This window comes from Capra hircus, chromosome 1 (assembly GCF_001704415.2).
Source record: "Capra hircus breed San Clemente chromosome 1, ASM170441v1, whole genome shotgun sequence".
Classification (NCBI taxonomy): domain Eukaryota; kingdom Metazoa; phylum Chordata; class Mammalia; order Artiodactyla; family Bovidae; genus Capra; species Capra hircus.
In genome coordinates, this window is record NC_030808.1 from 70,045,685 (window position 1) to 70,070,669 (window position 24,985).

Sequence of the window (24,985 nt, forward strand, 5' to 3'; positions counted from 1 at the left end):
CAAGAATACTGGAGTGGGTTGCCATTTCCTTCTCCAAAAACAAAACAAAACAAAAAAAAACCAGGCAACTACCATTCAAAATTTTTCTAACTTTAAATTAGTATAGAAGGCCAAATAATTATTCTCAAAGATGTCAAGATATAATCCCTGAAACCTGTAAATATGTTACTTTACACTGCAAACAGGAATTAAGGATGCAGATAAAAGTAAGGCTGCTAGTAAGAGTACTTTAAAATAAGATTATCCTGAATTGTATGAATGGGTTCAATGTAATCATAAGGTCTCTTGAACGTGAAAGAGGGAAAAAGAAGAGGAGGATACAATGCTGGCTTAAAGATGGAGGAAGGGACAAGAACTAAGGAAAGCACACAACCTCTTGAAGCTGAAAAAGGCAAGGAAACACAGTCTACTCAGAACCTACAGAAAAGAATGGAGCACTGCCAGCATCTTAATTTTAGCTCAATGAGACCAAAATTTAGATTTCTGACCTTTGTGTTGTTCAAACCTCTAAGTTTGGGGTAATTTGTTCTGCTTATTCTAGAATGCACAAAAATGGAGTATGTACTCTTTTTCTACTTGGCATCATGTCAGTGAAATTCTTGTCATGTCAGTGAATTCATCCTGGATGAATGAATTTATATGGTAAGTATAGGTTTAACTTAAAAACAAAAAAACTGCCAATCTGTTTTCAAAAGTAGCTGAATCATTTTAAATTCCCAACAACAATATACTGGAGTTCCAGTTGCCAACACTGTACTGCCAGTCATTAATTTTAGTTATTATTCTGATGGGTGTAAAGTGTGATGTTAATTTGTATTTCTCTGATGACTAGTGATATTTAATATTTTAATGTGTTTATTGGCTATTTATCTTCTTTTATGAAATATATGTTCAAATCTTTGGCCCATTTAAAAATACAACATCAATAATCTTGAAAACAGTTTGCTAAGTAAAAGCCACAGACAAAATGCTATATATTTGATTTCATTTCTATGAAATTCTAGAAAAGGCAAATGACAGAGAGCTCACCAGTGACTGCCTGGGGCTGAGGGTGATTTAAAAAAAAATACGTATCTTGACTGTGTTGGTAGTTTTGTGACTATACCCATTTACCAAAACTCACCAAACTGGACACTTATAATGGGTACATTTTATCTCAATAAAGTTGTTAAAAAAATCAGCCAAACTAACTTTCCAAAATGGATGTTCTGATTTTACTTTTTTACAACTCAAATTACATTACATAAGCAACATGAGAGCACTGGTTGCTCCACATCCTTTCATTTGGTGTTGTCAGTCTTATTTTATTCTTGTGGATATGCATTGTGACTTAATTTGCATTTCAATGATGATTAATGATGTTAAGCACTTTTCTGTGTGCTTACTGATCAATTATGTATCTTTCTTTGTAAAGTTTATTCAAGACTTTTGTCCAGTTTTCACCTGGGTTGTTTGTCTTTTTAACAGTAAGTTATAGGCTTCCCTGGTAGCTTAGCTGGTAAAGAATCTGCCTGCAACGCAGGAGGACCCTGGTTCGATTCCTGGGTTGGGAAGATCCCCTGGAGAAGGGCATGGCAACCCACTCCAGTATTCTTGCCTGGAGAATCCCCATAGACAGTGGAGCCTGGTGGGCTACAGCCCATGGGGTTGCAAAGAGTCAGACAAGACTGGCACATTCTTTATACAGTCTGGATGCAAGTCTATTGTTTTATATGTATTTTGCAAATAATTTCCCTCAGTCTGTGGTTTGCCTATTTTCTTAACAGTTTCTTTTCATAAATAGATGGTTTTAATTTTCATTAAACTGAGTTTATCATTTTTTTAATGGTTATTGCTCTCTGTGTCCTCAGAAATCCTTGCATTCCCCAAGTCACAAAGATATTCTACATTTTCTTCTAAAGCTATAAAAGCTTTAGTTTTTGCCTGTTCTTAAATATAGTTTTAAAAAGTTAGCTTAATTTGAAGTCTAAAATATGACAAAACCTATGTTAAAAATTGGTCTGTTAGCGTTTTATTTAATAAGATGGCCTAGGTTGAAAAACAACTTTCAATGGTACAAATTTAAAACATGTAGTATTCTTCTGGTATCAAATTTTGTATTCCATGTATTCTTACAGTTTGTGTACATAACTTTAAAAAAGTTACTATGTCATGCTGTCACAATGAATCAGAATTTAAGGTACAGGGAAAGAGCAATGCATCTGAGGGACTGGCTTGGTGGTCCACTGGTAAAGTAATAGTCTCCAATTAAAATAAATAAATAAATTTATATTAAAATAAATAAATAAAAGTTATGCACAACCATAGAAAAAAAAAGAATCCACCTTGCAATGCAGGGGTTAAGGTTCAACCCCTGGTCAGGGATCTAAGATCCCACGTCTTGGAGCAACTAAGCCCAAAGACCACAACTACTGAGCCCACATGATGCAGTGAAGATCCTGTGTGGATCAGTGGTTAATAATCCGCTTGCCAATGCAGGGGACACGGGTTCGATCCCTGGTCCGGAAAGATTCCTCATGCCTTGAGGCAACTAAGCCTATGTACCAAGCCACTGAGTTCATGCTCCAGAGCCCACAAGCCACAACTACTGAGCCCATGCACCAGGAGCCTGTGATCCACAAAAGGAGTCACTGCAATGAGAAGCCTGCACATCACACTAGAGAGTAGCCCTGTCCACATGCAGCAACAAAGACCCATCACAGCCAAAAATAGAGAGAAAACTGCCCAACAGTGCAGAGATTCAGACCTAGAACCAAGGCATTCTAACTCCATGACTGCATTCTGAATAAATACACTGCTAACTACAACGCAATCTTATTTATCTGTACCTTAGGAAGAAAGGGCATGAAAGTACAATGTCTCATTTGTTGGTGCAAGAGGAGCTGAAGGAAATATTTTTCTTTCATATGCATATATATATACACACACATACAACATATATATTGATGTATATATATAAACTTATAGGATATTCTGAAATAATCACAAATACAGTAATATAACTCTGGAAAAATAGAAAATGCAGAGGATAATGAGCAAAATTAGGGATTATATAGGGACTGGAATATATTAGATCTGTAATTACTAATTCCTTTGAGAAACATAATATGTTTATGCTATCTAGACTTCCCATTTAGGAAAAGTTTCTCTATTGACTCAAGCCTTCTTATATCTTTTAGCAAACACAAATCTCTTCCCAGGAATTTTTTCTGTTTTTTAAAAGGAAAGTAAGGAAGCCTGCAATATTCAAAGAAATTAGGTAAAGACTTCTTAGTCCTCAAAACTAAGGACAGAATCAGAGAGAAAAAGATTCTGTAACTAGCATGGAAGCCCTCAATCAAAGCTCACTGCTCAAACAGGTAATGATGTTTCCTCCTTGGTTTCTTCAGGTATGCTCTGTAATCATTACACATACACACACCCAGTAATCACTATTCATCTTCTCACACACAAACCTCAAGGTAACAGCAGCAGTTTAATATTCCTACTCTGCTACTTCAGGAGAGAAAAACTTTTCCTTTGCAAGGGTTACTAACTCCTTGAGAAAATAAGTTCATGTACATATAAGATAAAAACTACTTTAAAAAAATTAGTGTTATTTGTTTACTTTTTTGCCCACACCTCATGGCATGTGGGATCTTGGTTCCAAGGGGGATCAAACCCAAACCCTCACACTGGAAGAGCTAAGTCTTAACTCCTGGACTACCAGCGAAGTCCTCTAAAAGCTACTTTTTTTGTTGTTTTACATTTTTTTTTTTAAACAACACAGGAGTAGAAACTTTCAGAAATATTTAAATAGGAAAAACAAAACTTTCTTCTAGAGATAAGAAATAAGAATTCTATATTTTAAGCAGTGAGGTAAGAGGAAAAACAAATGAAAAGGAAATAATGGAGAAAATTTAAAAATTCTTGGTATTAGTGGTCTGCTGCTGCTGCTAAGTTGCTTCAGTCATGTCCGACTCTGTGCGACCCCATAGACGGCAGCCCACCAGGCTCCCCCGTCCCTGGGATTCTCCAGGCAAGAACACTGGAGTGAGTTGCCATTTCCTTCTCCAATGCATGAAAGTGAAAAGTGAAAGTGAAGTCGCTCAGTCGTGTCCGACTCTTAGCGACCCCATGGACTGCAGCCCACCAGGCTCCTCCATCCATGGGATTTTCCAGGCAAGAGTAATGGAGTGGGGTGCCATTGCCTTCTCCGATTAGTGGTCTGGCTTTCCTCATATCTTCCCCACTGCCAAAATTCTTCCTCTAAGACAGACCTAGATCAGCACACTGTAAGACCTAATCTCCACCTCCTCCATCATCTGTTCGAAATGTTTTTTGTCTTCCTTAACACCACATACCTGCTTTTAGTCTTCTCAGAGGTAAAAGTGCTAGTACTGAGGATGTTCTGGTGGGAATCTTTTATGCATATGCATAATTTCTCCCTGTACTTGTGTAAGTATACTAAATCAAAACAACTAGATTAAAGCTGGTGTTCCCAACGTCCTTCAGTCTATACAAATCTGCAGTCTAACAGCCAGATCAAAAAACTCTGATTATCATTACAAAGCTGCTTCTGAAGACTTTAGGCAGAGAAAGCTAAAAATATAGTTTAAAAATTTTAAATTATAATATGTATTTCCCTTTACTGGGAAGATATATCTTAGCATTGTCTTAAGTAGTATCAATTACTATACAGTGCTAAAATATAGTAATAACTTAAAATATTACTAAAATATGAAGGGTACTTTACATATATGCCTGGTGATGTCAAACTGCTATGTTTCTAGAGCTTCATTATTTTTAAAAACCTTATTAAAATTATGAAATATCATATAAAATAAAAGAATACCTATAACTGACATAGCTTTTAAGGTATGGTGAGACACGAATACCTTTAAAGCCCCCTTATGTCTCTTTCACTTGGAATCTTTCTCCCTTTCAGAATTTATCACTAATTTGAATTTTGTTAATATGCATCTGCTGTTTATGGTTTTATTTTTTCCTTTGAATTATTTTTGTATTTTTAGTATGTCTGCTTTTAGAAACTCTAATAAAATAGAAGTTTGTTAATCTGTTTTAAATTAGGACACTGAGAAGGTTAGGACTGTGCTTTTACGTAAAATGTGACAAGTTCTAAGAGACTGCCTAAAGGGTTCTCTTGAGTAAAGTTTATTAATATTATTACACTTTCACTGAGACATCTATTTTGCCTGTTTAAAGACCTTATAAATTTAATTCCTGTTACTTAAGACTGCTGCAATGGTTGGGAATGCCAAGAAAATGCCTTTGTAAAAGTCCAATGCTATATGCAGCTGGGGGATTCACAGACTTAAAAGATCCCAAAGTGACATTAATGGTCATCAAATCCAACCCTCTCACTCCCTTTGTGAAAAAATGCAGCCCAGAAAGTTTGAATGAGTTGCCTTAAGTTATAGAGTTAGTTAACAGGAGAGCCAAGGTCAGTTAGTATTAAAGTCACTTAGAGCAGCAGTTTTCAACTGAGGACCTCTCAGAGGATATTTGGTAATAACTGGAGACACTTTTGTTTGTCACATTGGGAAGGTGCTCCAGAAGCCAGGGAAGCTGTTGAGTATCTTCCAGTGTACGGGACAGGTCCTCACCACAAATAATTATCTATTTCAAAATATCCACAGTGCTGAGGTTAAGAAACCCTGACTTAGAACTATACTTGGTCACATCTATGTAATCAACTTTTTACTTAATATAAGCATTCTAGAAAAATAACGTTAAAATAGGTTATTTTGCTTTGGTCAAACAAACCGTCAGGCAAATTTAAGGGTCCCATTTATTTGATTCTCTGTGAGATGGAAAATAATAAATCAAAGAATACAATATACTCACCAGGAGCCAAAACCCATGGGTCTCCTATCATAATCTGGCAGATCTGGAGCAATCTTACAAGCCTGCATGTTCAGGTATTTAAATATGTGGATTTTGCCTTTTATACATATCTAAGTAAAGTAACATATAGAAACAAATTATTATTCATCTGAAATATATGTGTACCCAAACCTTTTTTCCTTCTGCTTCTTTTATTTTTTTTAATTTTAAATTTACTTATTTTTTTAACTGAAGGAGCCCCTGCCTTTTAAATCACAATCAGCTTTTTATTTAATGTATATTGGAAATAGAAGGTATTTCTATTAAGCATGTATGGTAATATTAAAAATTAACTCATTATAACACATTATATCATTTGTTACCTTAGGTGTTTAAGTGATATTAATGTAGGTTTTTGTCTTCTAGTCACTAAGTTTTAGTAATATAATATACATAATTCATGATTATAAACACTGTTAGAATACCAAGTAAACCTATATTGACTAGTTAGGCACAGTCAGAGATTTAAAGCATTGCTCCCCATGGATTCTACTGGCAACTTTTGTTTTTAGAAATCCAACAATCATGCATAATTATGTTTTCAATCCTACTTCCTGTAAGAAAGAAAAGCAGGAAATGATTAAATATTAAAGTCATATATAGTTCTGTTGCCACCTATTTATTTCTGTCCTACAAATCAACATGTAAACTCTTTAGGGATATGAGACCTTTCTGTAGTTAAAAGTTTACTCAAACACTTTAACAGCCACCATGTAGACACTTGTACAAGGCTGAATCAACTGCAGAGTAAGGAAAGCTACGGTGAAAAATATAAGACAAAAAGCTTTTTAGATTGTGGAATGTCTAAAATCTGTATGTAAAGCTACCTTATAACAACTTCATTAAGTAGTTTCATTTCAGTCCAAACTGACTCAAGGAGGAACTTAAGATTTTAGAAAACAGGAAGGTACAAAGACAACAGTCATGAGAAATACACTGATGATCTTTAATTCTGTGAGCAGAGTATTTTGTCTTTAGCATTTACACTGTCTACTGTCTTCATTTAAGTTTTACTAGAAAGAAATAACTCAAATTTAATTGGGAAAAAAAACTTTAAGGAAGAACCCTTCAAATGTGAAAAAGTCAATTTAGTGACAGGAAAAACATTTTTGGAACATTAATATCTACCATCTCATTTACTTCAAGGCTTTTAAAGAATACATGTGAGTGTGAATTTATTTTAAAAGAACTTAATCTCTGACAAAAAATACATACAACTTACAACTTTTAAACTTCATCCTTTGTCCAAAAAGTTTATAACATACTTCGAATCAACTGTGGTTTACCTGTGCAGGAGGAGATTGCAGTGGATTGTTATCTAGGGTGATCATCTGCAGGTGCCTGAGATTCCGGTAACAGACAGGAATTGCTGTAATTTTGTTGCAGGAAAAGTCTAACCTTATCAAAGGCAACTCTGCTAGTTCTGCAGGGAAGTAAGGTGGAAATAAACAATGATATTTCAAAGCTAGACATTTTTTTCTTCATGAGCTTCTATCTAAATATAATTGATTTAACCTAAGTATTTATGTTCATCCTTTCTTAGTGATTAACTGATATACAGCAAAGTGTCATAAAATGAAATCTAGGTGCTTAGGGATGGTAATATTAATGAAAAGCAAACTATCTGACCCCTTATGTTGTTGCTGCTGTTCAGCTGCTCACTCATGTCTGACTCTTTGCAACCCCATGGACTACAGCATGCCAGGCTTCCCTGTCCATCACCAACTCCCGGAGTTTGCTCAAACTATGTCCACTGAGTTGGTGATGCCATCCCATCATCTCATCCTTTGACACCCCCTTCTCCTCCTGCCTTCAATCTTTCCTAGGATCAGGGTTTTTTCCAATGAACTGGCTCTTCAATCAGGTGGCTGAAGAATTGGTACTTCAGCATTAGTCCTTCCAGTGAATATTCTGGTTTGATTTCCACACTGTTCAAGGGACTCTCAAGAGTCTTCTCCAGCACTACAGTTTGAAAGCATCAATTCTTTGGCACTCACCCTTCTTTATGGTCCAACTCTCACTTCTGTACATGACTACTGGAAAAACCACAGCTTTGACTAGACCAACCTTTGTCAGCAAAGTGATGTCTCTGCTTTTTAATATGCTGTCTAGGTTTATCATAGCTTTTCTTCCAAGGAACAAGTTTCTTTTAATTTCATGGCTGCATTCACTGTTTGCAGTGATTTTGGAGTCCAAGAAAATAAAGTCTGTCACTGTTTCCACTTGTTCCCCTTCTATTTGCCATGAAGCGATGGGACTAGATGCCATGATCTTCATTTTCTGAATGTTGAGTCTTAAGCCAGCTTTTTTCACTCTCCTCTTTCACCTTCATCAAGAGGCTCTTTAGTTCCTGTTCACTTTCTGCCATTAGGGTGGTGTCATCTCCATATCTGAGGTTATTTAAATTTCTTCCAGCAATCCTGATTCCAGCTTGTGATTCTCCCAGCCCAGCATTTCACATGATGGACTCTGCATATAAGTTAAATAGGCAGGGTGACAATATATAGCCTTGACGTACTTCCTTCCCAATTTTGAACCAATCCGCTCTTCCATGTCCAGTTCTAACTGTAGCTTCTTGACCTGCATACAGGTTTCTCAGGAGGCAGGTAAGGTGGTCTGGTATTCCCATTTCTTTAAGAATTTTCCACAGTTTGTTATGATCCACACAAAGGCTTTAGCCTTTAGTGAAGAAGAAGATTTTTTTTTTGAATTCCCTTGCCTCTCCTATGACCCAACAGATGTTTTCAATTTGCTCTCTGGTTCCTCTGCTTTTTCTAAATCCAGTTTGAACAACTGCAAGTTCTTGGTTCACATAGTGATGAAGCCTACCTGCAAGGATTTTGAGTATTACCTTGCTAATATTTTAAATGAGTGCAATTGTGCAGTAGTTTGAACATTCTTTGGCATTGCCTTTCTTTGGAATTAGAATGAAAACTGACCTTTTCTAGTCCTGTGGCCACTGCTGAGTTTTCCAAACTTGCTGGCATACTGTGTATAGCACTTTAACAGTATCATCTCTTAGGATTTGAAATAGCTCAGCTGGAATTCCACCACCTCCACTAGTTTTGTTCGTAGTAATGCTTCCTAAGGCCCACATGACTTTACACTCCACGATATCTGTCTCTAGGTAAGTGATCACACCATCATGGTTATCCAGGTCATTAAGATCTTTGTCGTACAGTTCTTCTGTATGTTCTTGCCACCTCTTCTTAATATCTTCTGCTTCTGTTAGGTCCATATCCTTTCTGTCCTTTACTGTGCCCAACTTTGCATCAAATGGTGACCCCTTATGGAACAACAGAAAGTCTTAGAAACTAGGTCTGATACCACAGAAAGGCAGGAATAACAAAAGGATCAGATGACCATCTGTATAAAAACAAGTTAGATGCATAGGTTTTCAGTCCCAACTATGCATGCTGCTTTTCATTCACAACAGGAATCACCAAGTTATCCTTTAGTGAAACTGAATTGAAAGCCTCTGAACTCAAGGACTGCACAATGGAAAGTCAGGATGAGTTGCCTGCTAAAAATGGAGGATTTAAGTCAAAGTCTACACACTTAGTGACAAGACCTCAGCACTTTGCTACACAACCTCACCCCATTCCCTAGCCTTGAATGGCAGTTAGGAAGATGCACCATGTAGAAGAAAGAAAACATCTTTCTCTGGACAAACTATATAGTCCCATACAAAAGGCCTTTAGATACTGATATAGAGTTTCCTCCAATAAAATATCCAGCTTACTGCTTAATACAATGTCTGCCCAGTATACTTGGAATTTCTAATTAGCTTTGTATAAATGGCATATGACCCACAAACATTTAGAAGAGCTTTCAACATATAAGAGAGAAATCAAAACAAAACAAAGGAAAAAAAAGAGTGCAGAAAAAAACAGGTTAACCTACAGGAAACAGAAGAAAACTCTGAAAACTAGAACTAATGTCTCCAATTTCAGAAAAATAAAATACTAAATTACTGAAAAAGGAAAGGATTTTGTTTTTAAATCAGTAAAAAGTAAGGGTTCTTAGAGATGAAAAATTAGATGGCAGAAATTAAAAATTCAGAAGAGTGGTTAGACTATAAATGGTTGAACTGTTACCACCTGGTTAAACAAAATGACAAAGAAATGAACAATAAAAAAGATAAGAAAACCATAAGATCAATTAAGAGTCCACTATCCAATTAACAAAAATTCTCGAAAGAGAAAACAGAAATCAGAAGACAGGAAATTATCAAACAGATATAAAACAATTTCTCAGAATGAATGATGTGAATCTCTGGTGCAGGAAGAATCACTGCAGATGGTGCCTACAGCCATGAAATTAAAAGACGCTTGCTTTTTGGAAGAAAAGCTATGACAAACTTAGACAGCATATTAAAAAAGACATCACTTTGCCAACAAAGGTCTATCTAGTCAAAGCTATATTTTTTCCAGTAATCGTATATATGATTTATCAAAAACATGTGAAATTTCTCTTAAGTAGTTATGCCAATTGAAACTTTCAGGAACCCTACGTTATCAGTTAACAGGATCTAAAATTACCATCATTACTCAATAGTTACTGGAGCTTTTCAATGAAGAGTCTAGCTTTTAAAATCTACAACAGAACGGATAACATGTATTAAATAAATCATTACATCTCAAACACTTGCTGTAACTTTTATACATTTTTGATGTGCACATCACTCTGAGAAAAAGGCAAAAAACAAAATAACTGTTTCACAGTTTCTTACCTTCAGGCAAACGTACTAAGTGATTTCTTCTTACATTAAGGTCTCTCAAGGCCTCCAAATTACCAATTTGGGAAGGTATTGTTTGAATTTCATTGCAGCTCACATCCTATTTCAAAAAGATACAAAGTAAAGAACTGTACTGATACGACAAACTTGCCAGCTTTAAACTATCTGCAAAATGAGGTTTGTACAACACAATACCCCCCCGGTTGTAAAAAATACTATGATTCTGTGTCCAGGAATAATTCCACAGTTTGTACTATAATTTGATTTTTAAAATGTATAGGCTTTTGACTGACGGAAGCAGTGACAGATTTTATTTTCTTGGGCCCCAAAATTACTGACAGTAACTGTAGCCATGAAATTAAAAGATGCTTGCTCCTTGGAAGGAAAGCTATTATAAACCTAGACAGCATATTAAAAACTAAAGACATCACTGTGTCGACAAAGGCCCGTATAGTCAAAGCTATGGTTTTTGTCAGCAAAGTGATATTTCTGCTTTTTAATACACATACATATATACATAAAACAATCGAAAAAATGAAATATTCACTTACAAGTTCCATTAAATGTCTGAGATGTCCAATTTCTTCTGGAAGTGAGACCAATTTGTTATTACTAGCAATTAAAACTTTTAATGGTAACTCACACAAGTGTACCGGCAATGTTGACAGTTGGTTCCGACTAAATGGGTAAGCAGAAAAAGAACTAAGTCAGAGCCCAACACTCAGGGAGAAAAATTGCCATCTTTCTCATTCTACACTCAGTATAATAACAAATATAAATCTTACAAGAAAGAAACAGGATATTAGATTTGAGTTTGAAAAAACAAACAGATTTGAGTTCAAGTTTGTCACTTGTCAAACTCACTTGTCAGCTTTGTTTTTTAGGTAAAGCATTTAATTTATCTGCATCTTACACAGATTCCTCATCTGTAAATCACAGGGTTTACAGGACTCTTGCACCATAAAACTCCTTTGCAAATAATGAAATGTCTCATAAGCAAATCATATTACTGTATTACAGTTAAATTTATACAGGAAAAAATTATTTTAAAATAGGGTAGATAACTAACATCCTCTCCTCTTCTTTCCAAAGAGTTTTAAACATTAAGAGTATTTGTAATTTACTTGCCTCATCATTACAGCATTATAACCAAATGTATATAAACAACCCAAATATAGTTCTATGGGAAACAAGGGACAGATTGTGATTTCAGATATATCATACTAACTGAACTATAGATAAGAAATCTTTTATTTAAATAAAAGTATACAAATCAGAAATGGAAGTAAAAATTACATCTATCATAAGGATAAAATCAAGTTAAAATTTTCCTTATGCATATTTAACATCTTAATCTTTAGTAACAACTGCCCCCATTTGTAAGCTCTTTTGATGATTTTATTAACAGATCATGAGCCATTAAAACTTCTAATATCTAATAATTAGACATTCACATACAAAGCTGTCTACTAGTTCTACTTTTATAGGAAAAAACTGAAAGAATAAGTAAATATCTGAGAGAAAAAAGGAGTGTTAGAAATATATAAACTGTGCATTAAAATGATTACATATAAAAAATATTTCCAAAGGATATTTCTTTTTTTTTTTTAGGATATTTCTTGACAAGGGGAAAAATTTATTTAAAAATTTGACTAAAGGCCTAGAAAAAAAGGAAAAATTCATCTATTAATTCAGACACATTTTGATGGATTTCCTTTACTTTTCTAAATTTATTTTCTCCAGTCAACATTTATAACTTTTTATAATAAAATAACAAAAGAAGTCTTGTAAGATATGAAACAATGGAGTAGATGAGTTAAATAAATGCATTTATATGTTCAGAACTTAGTACACAAAAATACATAATCACAAAAATCAAAATAATTTCAGATCTACCATTCTTATTTGATGAAACTTATTTGACAATGTAATTGGAGAACCACTGCTACAAGACAATTAGGGTAACAGCTCTTATTAGAGTTTGTTAACTATTGCAAAGGTAAAGACAAAGGAAGAAACTAGAGGGACCCAGAAAATACTGTTAACTTAGCCTAAAAACATGAAGAGATACTGCTGATATAAACAGATGATGTAATTTTTTAAAAGTGTTACTTCTATTTTTTGGCTGCAAAGAATGCAGGATTTTAGTTCCCTGACCAGGCATCAAACCTGTGCCCCCTGAAATGGAAGCACGGGGTCCTAGCCACAGGACCACCCCTCAAATAACGATAACTTTAGTGAAAGAGAAGAGGAAAATTGAAACATTACACAAAACTAAAATTTTTTTAAAAGTTCTTACCTAATATTCAAGAAAGTTAGCGCTTGTAGGTTTAGAATTGCCTCTGGTACATATCGAATACAATTTTGGTATAAATTGAGATTCTCAAGAGAAACGAAGTGACATGCTTCTATGGGAATTTCTGAGAGGCGATTTCGTGACAGATCTGAAACAAGCAATTTTAAAATCAATCCCTGGAACTTATTTTATAGAAATTTTAAACAAAAAGTAGGTTTCATAATTGTTAGAATTTCCCAGAGTTGCTATTGTGCAGTTTGTTCCAGAGTAAACATTCAAATATTAACTGACTGAATAAACCAGCTTAACATAGGCCTCTACATCTGTTGCTGGAAAATGCTGGTTCTTTTTGCGTGGGTTAGTCACTTAGTTGGGTCTGACTCTCTGCGACCCCATAGACTGTAGCCCACCAGGTTCCTCTGTTCATCGAATTCTCCAGGCAAGAATACTCGAGTGGGTTGTCATGCCCTTCTCCAGGGGATCTTCCTGACCAAGGAATCAAATCCAGGTCTCTGATATTGCAGGCAGATTATTTATAGTCTGAGCCACCAGGGAGGCCTGTTGGTTACTTTTGAGTCTCCATAAATACTAAATGAGCTTCTCAGCTGGCCTGAATGGTAAAGAGCCTGCCTGCCAATGCAGGAGATGTAACAGATGGGGGTTCGATCCCTGAGACAGGAATATCCCCTGGAGGAGGGCATGGCAACCCACTTTGGTATTCCTGCCTGGAGAATCCCATGGATAGAGAAGCCTGTTGGGTGACAGTCCATGGGGTCACAAAGAGTCAGACGTGACTGAAGCAACCTGGCACACACACACAAATACTAAAAAGATAAAACCATTATTCTTTGCAAGTAACATAAATTCCAAGGAATAACAGCCTACAAATCACTTCACAGATCATGCTAAGTATCAAATATCCTAGAAAACAAATGGATCCCTAAAATCCACATTCCCAAAAGCACAAACAACATCCTGAGGTTTTCTGAAAAATGAAGAAAAACAAAACAAAATACTGTCTCTTTATCAGTCAAAAAGTATCAGGGTCATATCAAAAGGACTCAGGAAACATCTTTGCTCCCACTGACCAAAGATGAGACAATCTGAGATTCAGTAAAGATAATAAATGCAGCAGACTGAAATCTATAACATACCACTGAATTATAGAGTTTAAAACAGAACACTTCCCCAAAGATGATAAAGAACCAATTCATTATCCTGTAAGGTGACAAAGGGGAAAAAACCAAACATTTACCTTATCTTCTTGTGTAAACCAGTAGTACACTTTGCAGTATTTTCCGTGTGTGTGTGTGTGTGCGTGTGTGTGCGCGCGCGCATGCGCGCACTGTGCTGTGCTTAGTGGGTCAGTCCTGTCCGACTCTTTGTGACCCCAGGCTCCGTCTATGGGGATTCTCCAGGCAAGAAGACTGGATTGGGTTGTCATGCCCTCCTCCAGGGGATCTTCCCAACCCAGGGATCAAATCCAGGTCTCCCGCATTGCAGGTGGATTCTTTACCATCTGAGCCACCATATATATATACACACACACAGATGCCCACATAAATATGTAACTTGATATGTATCTCCTTTTTCAGATTCTTTTCCATTAGAGTTTATTACAGGATATTGAACGTAGTTCCCTGCGCTGTTATAGTAAGACCTTGTTTATTTTGTATATAGTAGTCTGTATCTGCTAATTCCAAACTCCTAATTTATCCCCACCTCCTTCCTGTCCTTTGTCCTTGGTAGTCATACAATTGTCCTCTATGTCTTAAGTCTGTTTCTGTTTTGTAAACAAGTTCGTCTGTATCACTTTTTAGTTAGTTAGTTGCGAGCTTATGGACTGTAGCCCACCAGGCTCCTCCGTCCATGGGATTCTCCAGGCAAGAATACTGGAGTGGGTTGCCATTTCCTTCTCCAGGGGATCTTCCCGACCCAGGGATCGAACCCAGGTCTCCTGCATTAGAGGCAGACACTTTAACCTTATTCCACAAATAAGTGATATCCTACGATATTTGTCTTTCTCTGTCTGACTTCCTTCACTTAGTATGATAACTGCCAGATCCATCCATGTTGCTGCAGATGGCATTATTTCCTTCTTTTTTACAGCTGAGTAATATTTCATTGTATACATATGTACCACATCTTTATCCATTCGTCTGTCAAGAGACATTTATGTTGCTTCCACGTCTTGGCTATTGTAAATAGTGCTGCTATGAATACTAAAGTGCATGTATCTTTTCAAATTAGAATATTCTCCAGATGTATGCCCAGGAGTGGAATTACTGGATCATTCTGTTTTGTTCTGTTTGTTAAACCTGTCATGTATCTCTTCAAATAGCTATTTCATTGAAGTTGCTTTTTTCTAGATGTAATCCTTTTTCATCCTCTCTTGCTGCTAGAGTTCCTTTAAGTGAATTATCTTCCTTTGCTGATTCATGGTTTGCCTCATCCTTGGAGCTCAGATCAAGCTGCTGGAGCACCTTGAATGGCATTTTACACCAATTAGTGAAAACAACCTCTACGATGCACTGGAACTAAGCTTTCCATCTGGGCTGTTCTTTGTGACCCCATGGCTCCTCTGACTATGGAATTCTTCAGGTAAGAATACTGGAGTGGGTAGCCATTCCCTTCTCCAGGGGATCTTTCCAACCCAAGAACTGAACCCACATCTCCTGTACTGGCAGGCAGATTCTTTACCACTGAATTACCTGGGGAGCCCATGTGAGTTTGACAAGAATGTTTAATCTACAATTGGAACAATGTTTTGGTTATGTCTATTACATCACATTTATTTAACTGCATTGTTCAAGGTACAACCTTATTGATATTTTTTGGTCAGTTTTTTGTATCAACTTCTGAGAGAGAAGGGTATATTACAGTGTTTCATTTTTATTGCTATCTTGTCTATTTCTCTCTATCATTATTTAACCCTTTCCTTATGTATTTTGGAGTTTGGGGTTTAGATACCCACAAAATTTTAAATTACTATCTTCTGACTCATTGGAAAAGACCCTGATGCTGGGAAAGATTGAAGGCAGGAGGAGAAGAAGACAAAAGAGGATGAGATGGTTGGATGGCATCACTGACTCAATGGACATGGGTTTGGGTAGATTCCGGGAGTTGGTGATGGACAGGGAAGCCTGGCGTGCTGTGGTTCACGGGGTTGAAGAGTTGGACACGACTGAGCGACTGAACTAAACTGAAAAATAAAACTTTTTATAATTCTTAAGTTACTACTCCTTTTATTCCTAGTACAGTTATTTGCTTTGAAATCTCTTCTTTTGGTTGGTTTGTTGGACTGACTTTAATGTGACTCCCATGATCCCTATTAACACCCTGCATAATATCCCTTTTTCCACTTGAGTGTAGGTGGGCCTTCAAAAGTAACCAACCAATAGAATATTGCAAAGATGATGTGATGCCATTCCTGTGGTTATGACTCTCTTATCCAATCTGTTCAATCTCTGTTATCAACTTTGAAGAAGTAAGTTGCTGCAAACTCTATGCTAAATGCTAAGTCACTTCAGTCATGTCCGACTCTGTGTGACCCCATAGACGGCAGCCCACCAGGCTCCCCTTGTCCCTGGGATTCTCCAGGCAAGAACACTGGAATGGGTTGCCATTTCCTTCTCCAATGCATGAAAGTGAAAAGTGAAAGTGAAGTCGCTCAGTTGTGTCCTACTCTTTGCGACCCCATGGACTGCAGCCCACCAGGCTCCTCCATCCATGGGATTTTCCAGGCAAGAGTACTGGAGTGGGGTGCCATCGCCTTCTGTGCAAACTCTATAGTTTCAAGGAAATAAATTCTGCCAACAACCTGAGGGAGCGTGGAAGCAGATTCTTCCCTAGTCATACCTCAAGATGAGAACTCAATCTAGATCAACACCTTGCAGTAGACCAGGCTAAGGTGTGCCTAGACTCTTGATCCAAAGAAACCATGAAGCTCCTTAAGCTGCTAAATTTGTGATAATTTGTTATACAGCACAGAAAACTAACAATTAGTATTTCTACAGAGTACTTTTTCCTATTTTTTAGTTTTGAACTTTTTGGATTATTACACTTTGAATATGTTTCTTATAAACAACCTACAGGTAGATTTTCTTTCTTTTTATTGTCTGACAATCTTAATATTTTAACTGAAACACTCTATATTTAACATTATCACCTAATCAATACACTTCCCTGGTGTCTTAGATGGTAAAGAATCTGCCCGTAATGCGGGAGACACAGTTCGATCCCTAGGTCAGGAAGATTCCCTGGAGAAGGAAATGGCAACCCATTCCAATATTCTTGCCTGGAAAATTCCATGGACAGAGGAGCCTGGTGGACTACGGTCCATAGGGTCACAAAGAGTTGGACAAGACTGAGGAACTAACAAGGAGATCCAATCAATATATCTGAACTTTTTAAAGGGCCATGTTATTTATGAAAGATGTAGTTCATTGCCCTTTGAGTATCTATGCTCTTTCCTTCTTTCTTACTATAAGAATCCCAATTGTATTCAAAACAGCAAAGTCTACTCAGCTAGATTACTATTTCCAATTTTATTAATCATTAAAATTCAAAAGAAGGAAATAAAGACTGAAATAAAAATTTAACCATATTTGACTTGGTAACTAAACTGATATAAGAAATTCTCATTTTATAGGCAGTGTCCTGAGTTTGTATGTAAACTGAACGCTCTGAAACTACCTCATGTGTTTCCAGAGGTAAAAAAGACTTCTGAGCTTCTGAGGACTAACTTCACATACAATGCCACCTAAATGTTACGTATGTGCAAACATACTCCTTTTGCAGTATTTCCTTTCTCAGTACATGATGCTTTTGTCTATCCAATTGCTTAAGTCAGGATTCTGAAAGCATCTTGACACCTTTCTCTGTCCCCCTGCCCCCCAGTATAATCCTATCAACAAACACTCCATTTCTTGGTCCAAATAAATTGTGAGCTCAACCATTTTTATTCATCTCTTCTGTCACTGCCTCTTAGGACTCTTCTAAGAATCAAATCAAATAATGCATAGAAAATCATTTCATATACTTCAAAATTATTTCATTATTTTCATATAAAACGCAAAGAGGCATGCACATAAAGCTATCTTCATAGGTTGACAGCAATACAGCGAAAATACCACCACCTCACCAATCACAAGGTATTGTACTATGCAATAAAATATAGCAGAGTACAATAAAATAATTTATGATTTTTGGTCACCAAAAAGAATACTGCTTTCAGTATACTTAATTTAAAAAGCATAAAGGTAGAAAACACTTATTTGAAGATTTACATTAAAATGCTTAACAGTCTCCTTATCTTTCAGTGAGGTTGCTATATTTTTGTATCACTAGAGTAAATTTGATTTCACACATATAGATAAGACTAGTTATTGCCACATGAGCCCTCTAAATTTCCATCTCTGTGTCAGTGTAGTCAGTTGTAGGCTGTTTTCCAGACTGCAAGCTCAATTGAGATTTGCCAAGTATTGTAAAAAGTCATACACTGGATAATAAGCAACTCTGCAAATTAAGCTATTAAGTTACTTCTACATATCATATCCTGAATGTGGCCTTGGTCTTAATATGAGCTGACAACTATACCACCCTGGCATAGCTCTTGGATGTATTATTCAGTTGAGCAATGCAGAAAAAGCCTATTTTGGCCTGATAAAAAATATGAGAAAACTTTTAGCTAAAAAAATGTATTATGGAAGCTTCAGATAAGTAAAAGAAATATTTCAATGGAAAAAGTTTTAAGACATTTTGCTTGCAATGAAATGCTGATTTTCCTTATTTATATAAAAAAGTTACCCTCAAAGTTAAACTTATCTCAAATATACAAGTTTAAAAATACTATGTTTACATATGGAATTTAGAAAGATGGTAATGATGACCCTGTATGTGAGACAGCAAAAGAGACACAGATGTGTAGAGCAGACTTTTGGACTCTGAGGGAGAGGGAGAGGGTGGGATGATTTGGGAGAATGGCATTGAAACATGTATACTATCATGTAAGAAACGAATCGCCAGTCTATGTCCAATGCAGGATACAGGATGCTTGGGGCTGGTGCACGGGGATGATCCAGAGAGATGATATGGGGTGGGAGGTGGGTTCATGTTTGGGAACTCATGTACACCCATGGTGGATTCATGTCAATGTATAGGAAAACCAATACAGTATTGTAAAGTACAATAAAGTAAAAAAAAAAAAAAAAATACTATGTTAAAGAAAAAAGTCTAAAAGAATGTAAAGAGAATCTTCAATATTAAAGGGGGGTGCATGAGAATGCTCACTCTAGATTCACATGGTGAATGTTTAAAGAGTAGGGAAAAGGTCTGCTTTGTTCAACTCTGCATAAGTTGGCATTTAGTAGTGCCACAGTACATAGCATACGATAGCACTCAATATTTATCCAAAAACAGACCAAGTAAATGAATGAAACAAAAACTGTGGAATAAGAAGTAAGAAAGAACCCTGTCTTCCATCTATAGAGCTTCATCTATGGTAAGGCATAATTAATATACTGAAAAAGGACAAAATTACACCTGTATTTTTTTTGTTTTTAAGAAACACTACAAAACCTGGATTGAAAATAATTTCCAAAGAAGTATGTTTTAGATAAAATGAATCAATTCCAACCCTTGAGGGCAAAACTATTATGTGTATCAAACCATAAATAGGTATTTACAATTTTTAAAAAGTTAAGATAGGTTACAACCACAAAAAAGAATGGCTTAGGACGCTGGCTGGAGGGAGCCTGGGAGCCCTGGGAGCACACGGGGCCAGGACTTAAGAAGAGGTCTTCGCTGGTCAGACTGCATGGAGACAACATGGAAGACCTCTGGTGGCTAAAAAAGCAAGCCACATAAACCTTTTCTGTCAACTTCTTATTCTCCCCAAGGAGCCTACTTAAAGGAGGGTGAAGACATGCTGAGCACTGAAGAATTATGGTGGAAGATGGCTGATCATTCGAAAGGGAGTGAAGGTAGGCATGCAGGGTGCCAGCACCCTCAGTCAGATGATGCAGCAGGGACGCGCAGAAAGAGCGGCTTTTCCAGCACTTTTATCAAGTGATTCAGAAAGTGTACGATCGAGAGAGCCCTTCAGATTGCGTTATTGTTTCTATCAACGAAGAACAGAAACTTAGGCAGATGCACACATCCTGGACCACCTGCAGCCTCTCTCTCCTGGTCAGAGATGCTGCCTCAAGACTGGGAGGGTAGACTTCCCAGGTGGCTTCCCAGTGGATAGCAACATGCCTGACAATGCAGGGGACATATGTTCAAACCATGGTCCAGGAAGATTCCACATGCATGAGGCAACTAAACCTGTGTGCCACAACCACTGAGCCCGCACTCTAGAGCCCGGGAGCTGCAACTACCGAAGCCCATGTGTCTAGAACCTGTGCCCCACAACAAAAGAAGCCACTGCTATGAGAACAGACTGTACCACACGATGAGTAGCCCTTGCTCTCTACAGCTAGAAAAAGCCTGCATGCAGTAACAAAGACCCAGTGCAACCAAAAAAATAAATAGATTATAAAACAAACAAACAAAAGAATGGCTTAGGTATATAAACATTGACATTAGGACTTTTTTCCATTTTGAAGTATAAAATGTTTTTAATTTATGATAACCTTCCTATTTTTAAAAAAAGATGTACATTTACTGACCTATTTTCTGCCTAAACTCATGGATTTTCATTTTATTCAATGTTATAACCCATTTTGACCCAGACCTGATATGGCCACCTGATGCAAAGAGCTGACTCATTTGAAAAGACCCTGATGCTGGGAAAGATTGAGGGCAAGAGGAGAAGGGGACAAAAGAGGAAGAGATGGTTGGATGGCATCACTGACTCAATGGACATGGGTTTGGGTAGACTCCAGCAGTTGGTGGATGGACAGGGAGGCCTGGTGTGCTGTGGTTCATGGGGTCGCAAAGAATCGGACATGACTGAGCAACTGAACTGAACTGATTATGAAAACTCCCCTTTAAACTAGCTCCTGTATCTTTTAGTTTGTTTGCTTATTTATTTATTTTTGGTTGCACTGGGTCTTTGCTGCTGCCTGTGGGCTTTCTCTAGTTGTGGTGAGTGGGGGCTACTCTTCATTGTGGTGCACAGACCTCTCATTGTGGTGGCTTCGCTTGATCTAGGCACATGGGCTCAGGAGTTGTGGAACACAGGTTTTAGTTGTTCCACGGCATGTGGAATCTTCTGAGACCAGAGATGGAACACATGTCCCCTGTACTGATAGGCACATTTCTAAATACCATACCACCAGGGAAGTCCTCCTGTATCTTTTTGATATGCAATTTTTTTTAAAGCATTTCCTTTTATTCTGACACAGCAAGATGTTCCAGGCTTATTTTGCAACTTCTGTGCCCCAGTTCTAGAATCAGCTATTTTTCACCCTCTTGTAACAGAAACTTTTGTGGCAAGTTAGTTTGCAGAGTAGGGAACAAAAGGGAAAACCACCAATTCCAAGGTAAGTTTCAGGATTAATGACTGTTGCTGGGTTGTTTTTGTAAGCCACCCAGCTTTATAGTGATCTGTTATACGGCAATAGAAAAACAAAACAGAAATTGGTACCTGATGTGGAGTGCTGCTATAACAAAACACTAAAACTGGCTTAAAATGAGGCAGCAGGCAGTGGCCCTAAGGGCCTCCTAGTGCCTGTTAGTAGAAGCTTGAGGGCAGGGGAAAAAAACTACAACTGAAGGCTGGAGAAAACAGCACTCTAGTTCTGCTCTGACAGAACGATTAAAGAAACTACAAGCTACTGGATCATGACAAGTAGAAAGGGTATCTAAAAGGTTTAAATCATCATAAACACATGTGGCTATCTGGTAGTGAAACATGTTAGCTGAATTTAAGAGATATATGACAATAAGGATTACTTAAGTACTGATCTTAAATCTTAATGATAAGAAAGGGTGTATATATAAATATACACATACATACATGTATATACTCCTGCAATTTTCTAATTAAATTTTTCTACCCTCATTTATTTTTAGATATCATTCAAATACATTACATATTTTTCCTTTTCAGATAATGCAATCAACTTAAAAGACTCTGCTCACACAGGAAAGAACATGAACTTCTGCCTAGAATGGATTATGGTTTTATATAATACTGGAAAATGAACTCAAGTTTAAAGTTTATAAAGACCATCTTTAAAATTGCAATTGAATTCTCATAACATTTTCATCTTGAAATATGGTTCATCACATACCCTGCCAATAAACTGTTTCCAAAGCCAAAGCCCAAAACAAAGCAATTTAGAGTAAAACTATTATCTTAAATGAGGGCTTCCCTGGTGGCTTAGACGGTAAAGAATCCGCCTGCAATACAGGAGACCTGGGTACTGTCCCTGGGTTGGGAAGATCTCCTGGAGAAGGGAATGGCTACACACTACAGCATTCTGGCCTGGAAAATTCCATGGACAGAAGAGCCTGCGAGGCTATACAGTCCATGGGGTCACAAAGAGCCAGAGATGACTGAGCGACTTTCACTTTCACAAAGCCTGCCAATAAAGTTTTCAAAGCCATGCTCCAAAACAATGAAATTTAGAGTAAACTATTACCTTAAATGAGACATATGACATAGCCAGACTTCAGCTCTAGTTCTACCATTTACTACCATCTAGGAGCCTGGTGGGCTACAATCCATAGGGTCACAAAGAGAGTCGGACATGACTTAGCGACCAAACAACAAATTTCTAGAAGACTTCAGAATCTTCCTAACACTTTCACTGATATTTTCTATTATTTTGCTTTTTTTTTTGCAGGCAAGAAATATGTTAAAAAGCACTTTTTTCCTAAGTCTATCTCTCCAATTAACTATTCAATAACTTTATGATTTTATGAGTGAAGAGTAGTTGATTCTTGCTTTCAGGGAACAAACGTGGAGTCCAAAGACAATAGTAATATGGCTTCCTAAACCTAAAAAAGTTTTTGGGAAACATTTATTTAACTGACATGGCATTTTCCTTCCAGGTAACTTTATGACTTATTTCTGTTTGAGACTCTGAAGGTCACAAGGTTAAAAAAAAAAAAGTAGTTTTATTAGTAATTATTAGTTAGTAATATTTTACTAACACGATATTGCTTCTCATAAGTTAGGTGCAAAAAGAAAAGGAAAAACCCTAATTCTTTATAACATAAAAACCTGTTTATAACAAATGATTCTATGAATTAAATATTTTGAAATAATTATAAATAAGCAGTTTCAGTGTTTAGTTCAACAAATTCCTTCTTTGCTCTTAAAGAAGTCTGCTCAGTTTTGCCCCTTCTTTCAGTACAAACTTAATAATCACTATTCTTGATTCCTCCTAGTGCTGCAAGAAGCACTTTCCTTTTCTGCGCAGATCAGTGTCTGACTTCTATAATAAGGTGCCTGAGATCATCTCCTTTGACCCACTAGATCTGACATTGGGCTTGCCTCTGTCCATCTATTCCTCTCCCTATTCTCACGTAAGCTATAGGAAGAAATAACGTGGTGACATTCCTGTTAAAAGGAACCACCTATCTGGATGATACACCAACTAATACAAATATTTTAAATTTAAACTTAAATAACTTGTATGTATTCATTTCTATATAGTGTTCTTGAGAATGTTTCCAGCTCTTATACATGAGCAGGTTATCTAAAGCACACAAGGGACCAAATCTGTCACTTAAAAAAACAGATGCTTTAAGCTATTGTGTACTGCTTATTATCATAAATGTAAATACATACTGAGACATTTTTTAGGGTGTTTACTCAGCTCACAATGTTCTTAATTTCTCCCTTTTATTCACAAGGGTTGCCTCTCCTTCCCTCCCAGCTTTTCGAAGTCATATATACCGAGCCATATATACCAGTGATGTTTAACCTTGGGAACCCTCCCAAAGGAAGTAACACTGAACTCCATAGCTCGCCTCATTCTTGATACCCTGGCAAACTCGTGCCCCTCCTTTAAGAGCCATCTCAAACATAATCTCATTTTACTTCCCTTGATTTGTCTAGGCACTCAAAAAATTCTGCCCTTGTATTTCCATTACTCCAGTGTAGCAATTATCACACTGTACTGTAATTCTTTATTAGATTTTAACTTCCTTGAGACCAAGAGCTTTGTGTCTTTTGCATCTAATACAGTATCTGACTTATTAAAAGGTCAAGTTTATTTGCTAGGATTAAGCTAATTCAGTGTGCCAACAATGGATATCTCATGCTGATCAACTCTCTAATTAGCTATTTTTAAATTAAAAATTAGAAAATTATTTCTGAATAAACAAAGTTTACTTGGTAGGTAATTAATTAATCTTTAAATGTGGGCTTAAGAAAAGATCTATAGTGGAAATGTAGAAGAGATACTCACAGACCAGGTCAGATTATACCCACACTACCACCAACCCTCTTCAACACGAATTAAAAATAAAATGGGTAAAATCAATGATAGGTTAACATCCAGAATGAATATATATACCCCCACACACATACATCCACTCCTAACACTCAACAACAAAACCAAACAACCCAATTAAGAAATGGTTGTGTTGTTCTGTCGCTAAGTTGTGTCCAACTCTTTGCAACCCCATGGACTGCAGGATTCCAGGCTTCTCTGTTCTTCACTATCTCCCAGGGTTTGCTCAAATTCATTTCCACTGAGTCAGGGATCCAGTCAATCCTAAAGGAAATCAACCTTGAATATTCACTGAAAGGACGGATGCTGAAGCTGAAGCACCAATACTTTGGCTACATGATGCAAAGAGCTGACTTACTACTGGAAAAGATCCTGATGCTGGGAAAGACTGAAGGCAAAAAGAGAAGGGGATGACAGAGAATGAGATGGTTAGACAGTATCACCAACTCAAAAATGGGCACGGAATTGAATAGACATTTTTCCAAATGGCCAAAAAGCTCATGGAAAAACACTCAACATCACTAATGATTAAGGAAATGTAAATCAAAACCACAATGAGACACCACTTCATATCAATAAGGATGCTGCTGCTAAGTCGCTTCAGTCGTGTCTGACTCTGTGCTGCCATAGATGGCAGCCCACCAGGCTCTCCTG

General features: G+C 36.9%; 1 protein-coding gene across 10 annotated transcripts in view; it reads right to left on the reverse strand.

Moving 5' to 3' along the window:
- The window catches only part of LRCH3 (leucine rich repeats and calponin homology domain containing 3), a 110,902-nt gene that overhangs the window by 55,224 nt on the left and 30,693 nt on the right, over positions 1-24,985 (reverse strand). For all 10 annotated transcript variants that reach the window (XM_018045974.1, XM_018045983.1, XM_018045948.1 and 7 more), the window contains exons 2-6: positions 12,924-13,068; positions 11,176-11,302; positions 10,619-10,724; positions 7,173-7,309; positions 5,848-5,957 (exon numbers count right to left, since the gene is read on the reverse strand). In XM_018045974.1, coding sequence (XP_017901463.1) covers positions 5,848-5,957; positions 7,173-7,309; positions 10,619-10,724; positions 11,176-11,302; positions 12,924-13,068 — 625 coding nt within the window. The remainder of the gene's footprint in view (positions 1-5,847; positions 5,958-7,172; positions 7,310-10,618; positions 10,725-11,175; positions 11,303-12,923; positions 13,069-24,985) is intronic.